Here is a 14582-nt window from a genome sequence, read left to right as displayed (position 1 = left end):
AATTCACACGGGGGGGTTGAATTTCAAGATTCTTATAATTTATTGCAGTTTGCACACAATTTAAAAATGTCAACAACAGCACACCAAAAAATTACAAAACTAAACACAATTAGAATTTACTCCCCTTGAGAGAAAAACAAAAATCAAACCAACTATGATTGTCAAAGCTAAAAATGACTAAATCTGTAAAAAGAACAACATAAAAGAAAAGCAAAAGGAAAAAAAAAACAAAAAAACAAAAAAAACAACAAATCTCAAGTGGGAGCAAATATATTTGAATCAAAATCTGCTTCTTTTTCCCAGACAGTGATTGTCCTTTTCGAACAGACTCATTCATTTCATGCCCCCCACCCTCAACCCTCTTCTGCCTTTCCATAAATTGTCTATGACATTTGAACATTTTTTTTTTATACCTTGCTAAAATCTCCCCCTTGTTTTTCAAGTAAGCACAGCAAAGATGATGGAGATGTCTTGTCAGGCTGGTTAGTTCACAGCGTCTTGAGCGGTTGACATCACTCCCATAATTTTCCACTCGCACCTCCACCCCACACTCACACTTAAACAGCCCAGACTACAGCAGTTTAAGGCGGTCAAGTACAACCAGAGGAACAGAACAGAAAGAAAAACACCAGTAATGATGAAAACAACAGCAGGATCTGAGTGAACCCATATGCAGAGACGCTGCCAGTGAAATAACATTTCAAGAAAACGAGAGATTGGTTGATGACACGGTGCAAATTGCCGCAATGTCACCGCACTGTCGAGTTGGCAAAGCCTAAACGTGCCACCAGATGACAGGGTGGCACAGAGAACCCCACACATACATCCACCCCACCCACCACACACACACACACACACACACACACTAATACACACACCTCGGGGGTTGATCTTGAAGGAGTGCCAGTAAGGGGAATGTGGAGCGTTCACTTTCAGCATCACAATCTCAACCTACATCAGGTGTTGTGGATTGTATGGATGCTTGACCATAATTTTGAAAATGATGAGACAAGAGATTGAAAAACTGAACATTACACTGATGTAGCCCCACCCCAATACAACATTCAAATACAAAAAAGGAAACTGACATTTCCAATCACATGATCAAAATATAATAAGACATCATTTTCTGATAAATTCAATAAATTCCATGAATTCATTCATGATTTCAAACAACTCTTTCTCGATGCTATACAGTATCAAATACTTCCATAGCATCGACCATTTTTTTTATTTTTTTTAATAAAGGCATCTTTTCAGCAAAAATCTGATTTCATGTCATTTAGCTTAAAAAGGTGCAATCAGGCATGCCAATTCTCTCCCATCCCAAAGTAAGGATTATGTTTTCAGTAGAAAACACACACACGGGTGTGTACGCTCACTCACTCCCACAACACACACACACACACACACACACACACAGTCTGTCTTTATCGGTTTCACACCGCTGCGTCCAAAGTGAGCTGGACCGCACCAGGTTGGGCCGGGTCATTTTATTGAATCAGCCCAAATACAGCGCAGCACAACTCGACTCAATGTGACACGACGGTGTGAAAAAGATATCTGACCCTTCAACTTTTCAGCAGGACAGCTCAATTTCAACCTCTCTCCTTCTTTCTCTCTCTCTCTCTCACTCTTTATCCTTCGCACCCCAGCCAAGTCAGAGCCACATACAGTTACTCACAGACCTGAAGTAAGCGCCCAATGAGCAGAATTAATTAAGAAACGGCTTGAGAGCTGGAGAGGACGGAGACAGAGATGGAAAACTTGGAACACACATACAGCAGTGGACAAATTTAACGCCTGAGGAGGTGGAGGAGGAGGAGGAGGAGGAGGAGGAGGAAGAGGTGGAAGTGCTGGGTGGACGGAGATCTTCAGTAGGTTAAACTGACTAGTATTAAACTAGTCACACAAACATGCGCATACACACATACACACCAACACACACACACACACACACACACAGCAGAGAGATCAGTGCATATACACACAGGCTTAAAATGCTTCATATCGCTTCACCATCCGACGGAAACACATTCTATAACATTCTCCTAGGAGTCCAGTGACAGACCCACAACGAGTAGAAAAATCCAACTTACCCCTTTTCACTGTCCAAGTCTAACGTTCAAACGTACTCCTACCCACGTCCCTCCCCCACCCCCCTCCGATGCAAAAAACACAACTGAAAAGGTATAAGACAAAATCATATTTTCATGCATTTTTTTTCCACAGCTGTGAGAATAATATTCAGTTTTTCAACAGACCGCACCCTGGAGTAGTATTCACAAAGAAAAGAAAAAAAGCCTGTTGTCAAATATTTGATCAATTACAATGTGTACAGTAATACAGCAAATTCACATTTTTTTTTTTTAAATATACAGGTTTGGACGTCATGCAACAACAGCAGGTCCCATTTTTAAAAAACAACCAAAAAAACAAAAACAAAAAAGAAAACAACCAAAAATAATAATAATCATAATTTAAAAAATTCATAAATGATTAAGGTTTTAAAACTATAGCGTAACAATATACAACAACCTTAACTTAAATACCTTTTCGACAAGAGATGTTTTAAAGACTGCCAGCTAGATTTAAGAAAAAATTCTATAATAACAATAATAATAATAATAATTATAATCATTTCTAAAGGTCTTTTCATTTTTAGAAAATACTTCAAATTGATTGGAAGTGAAAAAAGGAGGCTGTGCATTGCATGAGTGCCATCAGTCTGTCAGTCAGTCAGTCAGTTTTCCCCTAAACACACAACACCAAAGAGCTTAACAAGAGAAGCGGGGAGCGCTTCGCAAACGACACCTCCATGCCAATAGAAAATAAAATTAATACACACAAACACACTCATACACACACAAACACACTCACGCACGTCAGGTGAAATTTTGCCCGAGTAGTGCAGTATCGGAACACACACTTCTTCTTAAAACAGCGTGTGTGTAATGGTATTGACTCATGATGATCACAGTACCCGTTTAGTGTATTGTAATGCGTTTTCACTTCAGTGTGTTTGACCTGAACTCTTGCCGTGGGTTCGCTGTCTATGGAACTGGGACCGATACGTTGGCCAGTGTTGGGAGTGTTGTGTCTGAGATGCAACACAAAGTGAAACTCTTCAAAAGGCAAGACGTTCTCACCGGGACCCATGTTCGTAGACACAATAAAAAACCAACAAACAGAAGTGACACAAAATAAAAAATAAGAGAGATCAGAATAAAATAGAATAAAACAAAATGTCCCCAAACAAAACCAAAAAAAAAAACTCAGTAGTAACATTTTCATGTGCTATTAAAGTGCAATTGAATGAGATTTGCAACGTACAAGAAACATGACTGATTTCGACCCCGAATATCGACCCTTGCCACCTCTCTTTCACCTCCCCCTGCCTCTCTGCCCTTCCTCCCTTCCCTCCTCTCTTTCTTTCTCTTTCCCTTCATCTGCCCCAGTAGTCCATATGTCTACTTCCACAGTTCCTGGGAGCTGTCCTCGATCGCCCAGTCCCTGACGTTGGGCAGTGCCAGCGGTTCGCTCTTCACCGACAGCGAGTTGACCAGTTCGCAGTGGAACTTGCGGATGTGTCGGTAGAGGTCCCCGGACTGCGTGAACCGCCGTTCGCACCACTTGCAAGCGTGCGGCTTCTCGCGCGTGTGCACCACGGCGTGGCGGCTGAGGTTGTGCGAGTACTGGAAGCTCTTGCCGCAGGTGGTGCAGGTGTAGGGTTTCTCGCCGGAGTGTGTCCGCTCGTGGCGCTTCAATGTGTACATGCAGGAGAAGGTCTTGCCGCAGATGGAGCAGGTGGGCACGTTGACGTCTCCGGCGGGCTTGGAGCGGATGCCCTCCTGCTCCCTGAAGTGGGAGCTGAGATGAATCTGGAGGATGTGCGGGGAGGGGAAGACCTTGTTACACAGCGGGCACATGAAGATCTGGGTGTGGGGAGCCGACAGCATGTTGGAGACGTAGGGCAGCAGGGAGCTATCTATGCTGGCCGCCTCGGCCTGGGTGCGGTCGTTTTCTCCCCCCAGCATGTCGTCGTCGTCTCCCGCGGCCGGGGCCTTCTCCTCCCGCTCCAGCTCTGTGGCCAGAGAGGCTTCGCGCAGAGCGGACAGGTGGGCTTCCAGGCCGAGCCTCCGCTGGGCCGACAGAGGCCCTCCGACCCCGTGGTGGTTCAGGCCCCCGTTGGCGCTCGGAGCCGTCGCCTTGGTGATGCCGCTGTGTTCCATGTCATAGTCCCCACCCCCCAGTTCCTCTTCCTCGTCTGAAGCCACGCCCCGCTCCACCTTCACCCTCACGGCCAACGGGCTCTGCAGGCTGTCTGGCGTCGCTGCCCCGCTGAAATACGACTGGTGGTGGTTACTGTGGTTGCTACCGGCGACTGGCTTGACTGACAGGTCCAGGACACAGTCGGCCGCATCTGTTGACACCCTCCTGCCCCTGCGCCCGCCACGAGAGCTCACTGAGCGTTGGGACCTCTGGGAGAGAGACCCAGTGGAGCTGGTGGGGCTGCCGGCCGGGGAGAGCAGCTTGCCTCCCTCCCCTAGCCCCTCACCTCGCTGCGTCTCAGCCTCGCCGTGTCCTGGACTGGCCGTGGCGGTGGCCGGCGTCCCTGGTCTCTCTGCGGAGGGCAGCCTCAGCCACAGCGCTCCTCCCTCTGCTTTGCCCCCCTCCTCGTCTTCATCACTGGGCAGCAGGTCGGCGGTGGCGGGCCGACCCGTGGAGCCGTCTGATAGGCTGTCGGCCTTATCGGAGCAGCTGGAGCCGCCGTCGTCCTCCCGGCGCGTGCTGTCCGCCTCGGCCGTGGCCTTGTGCTTCAATCGTTTCTTACACACCTTGACAATGTCATACATGTGCAAGTAGCTGGCTGCCGCCAGCACGTCCTCTACGGGCAACGCCTGAAACTGCAGCTTGCCCTCATACATGAACTCCAGCAGCAGGGCGAAGGCTGGGGCCGTGACAATGTCGCTGTTGAGGTGCACGACGTCTCGCTTGTCCAGCTGGTCCTTGTAGAAGAGGTGGAAGTACATGCTACAGGAGGCCAGCACAGCGCGGTGGGCACGAAACTGGGCATCGCCCACCAGCACCGTGGAATCACATAGGAAGCCCTGGTGGCGCTGCTCGCTCAGACACTGGAGTAAATGTCTGCTGTGATCTGGGAACTCCATCTTGCCGTCCTCATAACCTGCAGAGACACAGAGACAGAGAGGCAGAGAGGAATTAGAGATACATCTGATGAAGGTCTCATCGTCTGTGATGGCAGATTTTTATCCCTGAAACTATCAGGGGGTTTTAATAAAGTGTTGCGCCTATTTGATTCTATGAAGGTAAAGATGTGTGTAAGAAACAATTAACACAGAAAGGTAAAACCCAAAAACAGCTAAAACTCAGAGAAGAGAAAGGGATATAGAGATACTGAGAGGTGAGACAACACAACATAAAATTTAATATCTTTGATTCTATCATGTGATCTTTATAGCAATAGAAATGATATCTAGTAACATCCATATACACATTAATATAGAAAAAGAAATATATGTTTACAAATTCAGGTTAAACCTGCAGAACAAGATCATTTTTTTATCATTACTTGGGCTTTTGTGGTAGCAAAAAATTTGTGTGTAAGACGTTTTCATAAATGAGGCCCGTTAAAAAAAGCAGAGAAAAGAGAGAAGAGACAAATGTCAACGACACACATCGGTTGAGACGTTGAAAACAGACTGTAGAGAGGAGGACAAGTAAGCGATAGAAACACACCAAGAGTAGGTAGGTTGGGTAAAAACAGAAAGAAAAAATAGAAAAACTTAACACATAATAAGCACATTAACATAACACCATAGAAACGCAATTAAAAAAGAAACCTATCTATTGAGTAGTTGTGCAATCCAAAGAAATGCTACACACACACTCACATGATCACGCATAAACACACGCACACACATACCACCTTCATATCCTCACTGGTAAAGAAATATGTTTAAAATATGTTTATGTTTGTTTAACTTTAGTAGCTGTTGACCTAGACACAATCATGTGTTTTTGTAACTCACAATTGCAACGTGAATAATAATAATTCTGTTATAATTCCCTGTTTTTGTCTGTGAGCGAGAATTAACTAAATGTCCCAAACACCATGCAGGTAACTGTAAAGTCATATACATACACACCTCGGTATAAACATGCTAAAATAATCAGTTTATTTCCGCTTCCGCTATCACATCTATTCCACGCTTTATTTATATAAACAAATAAAGTATTTAAGGGGGAAAATAATAAGAGAACAGAAAGGATAATTACAATTAAAAACTCTGCTGCAATAAAAACTTAATCACTAAGTCGGCTTTTACTCTGAGAAAGACTTATCCACAACTAAACAGCAAGCGACTGATCCTTTCCTGCTCACGCCACTGTCTATCCCTTCTCTCTCCATCTCTAACTCCTCTGCCTGCACTCCTGGATTGTCGCTGCTCCTACGCTGGTTATTTTTATTAACCCACTTTGGCCTGGCCTGGCACAGCCCCTTTAGGTAACCGGCTTTCAGCTGCACACACTGTCCTCACGCATGCAACACACACCTACCAGCCTACCTACCAACCACCTCCACAGGCTAAGTCTAGCAGGAAAACTGGCCTATCGAAATAGCACTGTTGAAAAACACAACAGCTTGTCCCTCATTTAACCTGCAAGCATCAGCTTTACTAGTCAGATTAAAAGAGAAAAGACAAAAAAACTTGCACCAATGCTCTTCAGATGTCCTTAAAAAAAAAGAGACAATACTGGGTAGATTTTACCTAGTTGGTAAAAGAAATGAACACCAAATTGGGCAAAACCTGCTAACTACATTTGGACAACGAAAGAGAAGGATATTGAGAATTAAATCTGTAAAATCTTAATATTTAAGTCCCACCTGTTAACCAAGTCGTTTTGTCCCGCCTGAGAAAATACATGGGTCCCGCTCTGCACTGTGTTAACCAAAGCAGTTAAATCACCTCATTTGAATGAAACTAAACCAAGTATGTCAGTGTGTGTGACTGTGTGTGTGTGTGTGTGTGTGCATCTGTGTGTTGTGTTTGTGTGTGTGTGTGTGTGTGTGTGTGTGTGTGTGCGCTCGCCCTCCGCCTGGTTCAGACTGCTTTTAATGAGGGGGCTTACGGGGACAAGGGTGTACCACCCCCCACCTCCCTCTCCAGCCAAACCCCCCCCTGCCACCCCCTCCTTCCCCACACACACACACACACACACCACGCCACCCTCCCACCCCTCACTCACACACTCAGCCCCCCCAGTCTGAATCTTACAAGAAAAACCCAGCACATCCGTCCCATAGTAGAAGCTGCCCTCTTCCTCACCCCCCCACCCACCACCACCCAGAAGAGAAGATTTACAATACAATCACTGTAAGTGCCCTGCTCGTCACAGCATCAATCCTAATCCTTAAAGATGGCTAAAAATAAAGACGGCGGTGGCGGCGGTGGGGAGGGAGCCGTCGGTGCAGCTCAGGAGGGCAGCAGCCCGTCACCCGGCCGGCCGGCCGGCCCAGGCAGGGGTCCGGGAGAGACAGAGAGGGGCAGGGAGGGAGAGGGAGAGGCTGGGACGGCCAGGGAGGGAGGCTTACCCACATCTGATCCAGCTGACGGGGGCCATATGGCAGCTGCTAGCCAGATAAAGAGATTAAGACTAGGAGGGAGTGCGATTACAGCTGTCTAGCCAATTCAGGCAGCTCAAATCTGCAACTTCTAAATTAGTCTCCTCTACTCCAGCCGACAGGAGGGGGAAAAAAAAAAACTTGGTACAAGTCGGCCGGGTAGAGGAGACTGCACATGCTTTCAAGTAATTTTATAGCGAATTAGATTTAACTGAAAAAAGTCAGATTAGGGGATTTGGAATAAATAACTGTGGTTATTATATTCTTTGCTTAAAGTTTGACTTTCTATTATTAATGTATTATAAAATAAAAACAGAGTTTTTTCTTTGCTCAAATTTAACTAATTAAAATCAGATAGCTTTTCTTTTTTAACTGTGAATATTGGTCAAAAAGCTTATTTTAGCTAATCATAATGAGTGAACTCTAGAAAAAAAACATAAATTCAGTTTATATTTCTAGAACATTTAATTGTAACTTTAAAATCAAAAACAAATCATAGTCAGAGTCCAAATGACTGGCTGCTTCAATAGGAAACCAAACGCACAACAAATGCTGAATTTTAAATGCAACTCTCTGGACTAAAACCTAACTGCACAAACAGCGTTCCCCCGGCTGCAATTACCCCTCCACACAGACAGACAGCCCAACATGAGTTTACTACTGAAGCACTCACCAACAGTTTTAAACCACACTCCACACACTCACACTGGCTTTAACAAGACACACCGGAGATCCCCAAAACAAAACTACTCCTCTAGCTCAGACTCTCTTGCTCGCTTTCTCTCTCTCTCTCTCACACATACACACACACACACACACACACAGACACACACACAAACAACAGTACCTGCAGCAGTATGCATCAACTTGATTAACTCCACTGTAGCAGAATAGCTGGGCTCTGGCTGGGAATGGCTGTATCTCTCTCTCTCTTGCTCTTTCTCTCTCTCTCTCTCTCTGAATCAATGAGTGGGTAGAAGAGGAGAGGAGAGGAGAAGAGGGAGGCAGGAAAAAAAAACACGCTGCTCAAACTGCGAGGGACAGATGCAAAGTGGAGGAGATGTTGGAGGGGGAACGAGATACCACCTCCCTCCTCCCTCCTCCTCCTCCCTCCCTCCTCCTCCTCCTACTCCTAACTGGCGCTGATCGGCAGCCACACACACACACACACACACACACACACACACACACACATAGCGCACAGACACACGGCACTAACTCTCCCAGGCTGCCGCTGAGGCTCACAATAAAGGACTGGGGAGGGGTGCGGAGGGAAAGGGGGGGGTGGAGGGTGGAGGAGGAGGGAGGGGTGGAGGGGGGGGGGGGGATGGCAGCCTGTCAGCTGCTCTGACATCATCCTCAGATGGAGATGCTACCTCCAGCTGTGCTCTTTCTACAGCCATATGCTGCCTCCTCTACACTCCTGCCACCAGACTCCTCTTTCATTCTACCACCACCACCACGCAACTTTGTCTCTCTCTCGCTCTCTCTCTCTTCCCCCCTTTTTCTCTCTCTGGGAAAAAAGGGGGGATACTAAATGCAGTGGGATGCTGATTTGGTTTCCGAAAAAAAACAAAAAAACAGGAGTTTACTCAACAATTTATGCCCCCCCCTCCCCTCTCCCCACATCCCACACACACCAAAACCCACAACTACCACTACTATCAAGGAAAGGAAAAGTTTACAAAATATAGGTCTGAGGGAAAACTTTTTTTTTCTAACCTAGTTTCAACCCCTTTCTTTCTGAAGAATTTAAATACCCCACGAGTTTTTTTTTTTTCTCTCTCTCTCTCTCTCTCCTTCCAGTAACTATAAACAAAGCCCAACACAGCACATTTGCAACTGACAGACGCACGCAGCTGATATTGTTTTCCACTTCTTTACGGTTCAGTGCCACTGCCTTGTCTTGTATTCATTCATTCATTCATTCATTCACTCATTCATTCATTCATTCATCCCCCCCCCCCCATAGACCCTTCGGACAACTGACAGAGAAAAAAATGAAATAAAGAAACAATGGGAACAATCGTATGGAGCTCATGAGTGAAATCCTAAACAAAAGGTATACAAGCCCTTAATAAGCCGAGGGAAAACTTATTACAGCCTTTGCTTTCGTTTTAGTGAAAGTGGGTTAGGTTTGAAGCGTGTGAATTTTCTTGGATTTTAAGAAAAAAACAACTTATCTTTTATTAATATATTTCGTCCGTTTGTAGCACCCAAAACAACTTTGTTAATCCTATAGTATATATTTTAGAAGGATACTGTACAAATAGCACAGCAAAAATGTTCCTATAGGTATATTATAATAATACCATAAGAGATTAAAAAATACCACAAAGTAAGGTCACTGTAAACTCACTATTGAGTACGAGGAGGCTACCACAGTCACACAATAAGCCCCTATAGAAATATCATAAGCATATTATAGTGATTTTTCGTTAGATTATCGCGTAACGCGTACTTTTGAGCAACACGTGAGTCTATCCTCGCAACATTAATACATAATTACACACATTTCTAAGTAATATGATAGTTCTTTCTCCTATAAACCGGCAGTTGAACTTAAAAATATGAGTAAAAAAAACCCATCAAGGTGTTTCTTGTTGAAATAGTCGGTTTTAGTCAAACTCCAACTTAAACTTTGCGCAATTTAATATGCTAAGGTAAAAATGTTGTCCTGCTTTTGAAGGCGAGGACATGAAATGTATCTAACTTTAACTTTAATTAACTTCACCACTGGAATCCGTCACTTCATTTCAGTTAGCATCTTTAATTATAATGCCACCAAGTCCTGGGAGATTGGTCGCGACCAAGGATACAACAACACTGCAACCACCGCAACACTGATGCACTGTTTCCATTTCTGTTTACTTTGAAATAACTAATTTCATAGCATGATATTGCATTTTTCATGGCACTGCTTCTGGAAAAGGAGACTCCACAAACATATCCACGAGTCAGCGCATATGATAACCAAGTTGGCATGAATTTGACTATTATAATCCTAAACTTCAGTCGATGCAGCCTAAACTGTCAGCCATAACAATAACTGTTTATCACATTTGTCAAGCAAGAATAGCATTAAACTCCAAGAAGGTACTGCTTACAGGCTGTGAGGTTGTCTCCTGACAAAATAACAACACAACAAGACTACAATCAATTTCCGAACCAGCACACATAACAAGCAAACACACACAGAGAGACACACACACCTACACGCACGCACACACACACACACACTGACCCACGCAGCTAGCTATAGCCCGATCATGGCTAACAAAAGTAAAGCGAACAGGCTACATTATTAAGCTATTTACAGTTGTGCAGCAGGCCCCGATGCTATGACAACAGCTGCTAAAACACCACCAAGGAAGAGCTAACATAGCAACTATTTGTGTGTGAAGACAACAGAGTATGCTAAGGAAGGTTTAGCTACTTTTTCCCCTCCGTAACCCACCCTCTCCTGAGCCTCCTTTAATCGGACTCTGGTATTAGAGGCACTTACAGACAACAAGGTCCAACGTCTTCTCCGCTTCCTTCGTCAAATCCCTTTTTTCTTCGGAGACAAAACTAGATTGACTTTAGACTAATTTCCATAACAAGCTGCCGAGGCGAGCAGGCGGAGGGACGGGGAGTCTAGCGCGCTGCGGCGGCCAGATGTTTCCGAGCTGTTGCTACTCAACTCGGGCTGGAAAGGAGGCGACTTGACTGGCACGGCGCGGAAGCCAATGGAGCCGGTGAGGAGAAAAGTGAAGGCAAATTGGAAGCGGCCCTCTAACACAGGAGAGGGAGGGATATGTCTTCTCGGCGTAGGTTGACACCAGGCAACGACAGCAGCACACAGTGAGCAGGCAGGAAAGAAGAGGGCCAAACCAACTGGTTCTGCGAGTGCGAGGCGGACTGGCGCAGCGGAGCACGAGCGAGTGGAGAGCGGCGCGGTGCGCCTTGGGTACTGTAGTCAAGCCTCCGCCGGCGCAGGAGGGAGGAGTTGGTCTGAGCAGGTGCACCACCTTGACCGGAAAAAAAAAACTGTTGGTGACACCTGTCGGGTTGGCGGTAACGCGTTACCGGTTGATTAGTAACTGCTAATAATGAAACGAAAGTAATCATAGTAATTCGTTACACACACACTCGTCACTGGGAAAAGTAGCCCAATAACATGAACAGGTGCACCGCCCCCAGAGGAAAAAACGTTGGTCTCCGGCATTATTCGATAGTAACGCGTTACTGGTGGACTGGTAACTATAGGCCTACTTTTATTACTGAAATTGAAATCCTAATTGTAAATCGTTACACTAGGCCCACTCGGGAAAAGTAATTAGCCTACATTATCCCACTGTTACACGTTACTGAGTAACTGGTGCTGTGTAACGAATTACTATTTCAATTTCAGTAATAGTCTATAAGCAAGCAATCCAAAATACTGCCATAAGTTGTTACTTGTGTTATTACCCCCTCTAAATATCACATTAACGATTAATTATCCAAAATGTGCATCACTCGCTCATCAGCAGATTTGTTTTCCACATAACTAGTCGTCATCCTCTCAGTTGACGCTAAAATAGCATACATGAGAAATGGCAGAAAAAGGTTGCCTTCTTCCTCTGGATGGAAATATTCCCATTATTTAGTTACATTTTATCGAGCAAAAAGGATGACACGAATTGGGTATTTGGTTCCCCTGATCATTCGCAGGAGGGGAAATCGAGTTATGTTGATTTTTGGAGGCGAGAGAGGAAGCAAACGATACTGCTGGGGTTTTAACGGAAATGTAATAGGCCACTTTCGCCTGAGAAGCAGTGTAACGAATTACTGCATCCGGAGAAAGTAATAACATTCCCTTTGAAATGAGTAGACCGAGAGTAATGTGGCCTAGCTATTACTTTTTTGAGTAGCAAGCCCAACGCTGGTCTGCGGATACAGAGATTGGACTACGGGTGTCCGTGCGGGATCCCCTGCCTCCCCCAATATTTCCAATTAGGCTCAAGACACCTAATTATGTGTGCAACCTATGGCTTTCTATGCCTTGTTGGAGAAAAGCCTGTGTGGCGATATAGGGTGTTCAGCCTGTATAAGCTGCACTTTACAATCAACAGGTTGCACAGGATGTAGCCTATTCATGCACGAATGTTTGCTTCTTCAGTTCAGAAATAGCTGCACAGATTTAATCAGGTCTGTGTCGTATCATTTATCACTGCGGTGATCATCACCACGGGAAACCGCGGGTTATTTGCCACCCTGTGCGTTTATATTGTGCTGATGGTTGATCTTCGCCTTTGTACCTATTTTATGCGTCCTTTCTTTCTCAGCAAACAGCAAATCTAGGACGCGGAGCAACATGCCAGCACATACATCCAGCCTGTCCAAACACAATCTGTTTCGCAGTTATTAGGAAAGGGCTGCTCAAAATGTAGGCCTACGCATATAGTCTACACAGGTGGGTCCCAAACTAGGGTGCAGGGTCCGCCCAGGGTCCTTCAGGAGATTCAAATGTGTCCCCAGTGAAATGAGAAGCAAGTTAATGTCGCTATTATTCCATAAATCATAAATAAATCTGATCATTCACAGGGGACGTAATCATAAATAAATCATAGGCTATATTTTATTTATAACTAGGCCTATATGTTAGGACTAGAGGAGAATGTAGAATGATTAGTTTCACTCTGTACTAAATCATATGTAACAATTAAAAAATCCCCTCAAATGGGAGTTACTGGGACAAAAAAACTTTATTAAATGGGGGTCTGTGGTCCAAAGTGTTTCTATCTGCGGACCATGACATGTAAAAGTTTGGGAACCCCAGCTGTAAACGCAGAGGCAGAGAGACTCAAAGCTTTTTTTTTTTAATAAGTCGCTTTTGCCTAAGTGAATCTAGATAGCCCTATTTGCATCCCTAAACCCGTCCCAGTAAACTAATTGGCGTTACTAATAGATGGCTGGATAAACTGCAGCCCTGTATGGTAATGAATTCACACGATCCGATATCATAGCTGAAGGACTTGTTAAAATGCAAATGAACGATGACCCCGTTACGTGTCTATTAATTTGGGGATACACGTTACCAGCACATCACAATGCGCCCCTTGTTCACGCAAGAAAATACAATTAGGCCCACGGGCAGGAATAGTTCAACGTTAGACCAACAGAAAATTGAATTTAACAGACATCAGACATTTAGCCAATTTGAGCAGTAAATGTAAAATATCCTACAGCGTGAGCGTTTTATGGGTGAGGATTCGTGGCTGGTTGAAGATGCCACTTAATAGGCTAAATGACAGCAATGAATGCAATTACATCCTTCCAAAATAATTTCATTTGGATGCCATCGGTGTGTTGAAAAGTTGAAAAGACATGTGATGTGTGGCCATGAAAACCCACAAGCTGTCAGATGTTCTCCTCTTGAGCTCCTATAGGCTGCAGGGAGGAGAGAGATGCACTTCAGATAGCCTTGATTGCATGGAATCTGGGGGGTGTGTGTGTGTGTGTGTGTGTGTGTGTGAATGTCTCTATCACTCACAGAATCCCGTGCGATTTTATAGGCTAAACTTTTCTCACCGCTCCTCTGTTCCCCTCTCTGATCCACATATTGTTTTGCTGCTGACAGATGCCAGAATATAAGTGTCTGTGCCAAAAAAAGCAGAGCCAGCCTGATGTTTGAAATTATATTTACTATCTACCCTCCCACCTCCCCACCCCCTCCCTCCTTCCTCCCCATAGCTCTGACCAAAGACAAGACAGGAAAGAGGCAGAAAAAGATGAGAGAGACCAGAGATTATATCCACACCTTCAATATTAAAAAAGAAAACAAGTATAGGTTTAGTTCTATTTTTTGACTTAACACTGGGAGGAAATGAAATGCGCCCATCCACAAATAGTCTGGTATATTTGGAAGGAACAAGACAGGCCTACTCAGATGATGTCATGATTTAGGTGA

General features: G+C 44.8%; 1 protein-coding gene across 3 annotated transcripts; it reads right to left on the bottom strand.

The window, feature by feature from the left end:
- Nucleotides 1-2239: 2239 nt before the first annotated feature.
- Nucleotides 2240-11418, bottom strand: zbtb18 (zinc finger and BTB domain containing 18). 3 transcript variants are annotated; one of them, XM_071514087.1, is made up of 3 exons: nucleotides 11154-11173; nucleotides 8496-8605; nucleotides 2240-5188 (listed from the first exon to the last, which is right to left on the bottom strand). In XM_071514087.1, exons 2-3 carry the CDS (start codon nucleotides 8509-8511, stop codon nucleotides 3471-3473), a joined length of 1734 nt encoding a protein of 577 aa, XP_071370188.1. In that variant the 5' UTR covers nucleotides 8512-8605; nucleotides 11154-11173; the 3' UTR covers nucleotides 2240-3470. The 3 variants fall into 3 exon arrangements, with proteins under 3 accessions (XP_071370188.1, XP_071370189.1, XP_071370187.1); XM_071514088.1 differs by lacking the exon at nucleotides 8496-8605 and having other exon boundaries at nucleotides 11154-11418; XM_071514086.1 differs by lacking the exons at nucleotides 8496-8605; nucleotides 11154-11173 and adding an exon at nucleotides 6911-6950.
- Nucleotides 11419-14582: the final 3164 nt, after the last annotated feature.

Source organism: Centroberyx affinis, unplaced genomic scaffold, assembly GCF_046629955.1.
Source record: "Centroberyx affinis isolate AG114_WGS23_722 - 3 ecotype Tasmania unplaced genomic scaffold, CSIRO-AGI_Caff_v1 ptg007942l_1, whole genome shotgun sequence".
Classification (NCBI taxonomy): domain Eukaryota; kingdom Metazoa; phylum Chordata; class Actinopteri; order Beryciformes; family Berycidae; genus Centroberyx; species Centroberyx affinis.
Note: the sequence above shows the minus strand (reverse complement) of the source record. Positions and strands in the feature narration are given on the sequence as shown.

What these genes read in the sequence shown, in the direction of transcription:
- zbtb18 (XM_071514086.1), bottom strand. Translation starts at nt 6,950, where the DNA reads ATGTATTTTCTCAGGCGGGACAAAACGACTTGGTTAACAG. An exon ending in CAAAACGACTTGGTTAACAG is followed by an intron (nt 5,189 to 6,910) that starts GTGGGACTTAAA and finishes GTGTCTCTGCAG; the next exon opens with GTTATGAGGACGGCAAGATG.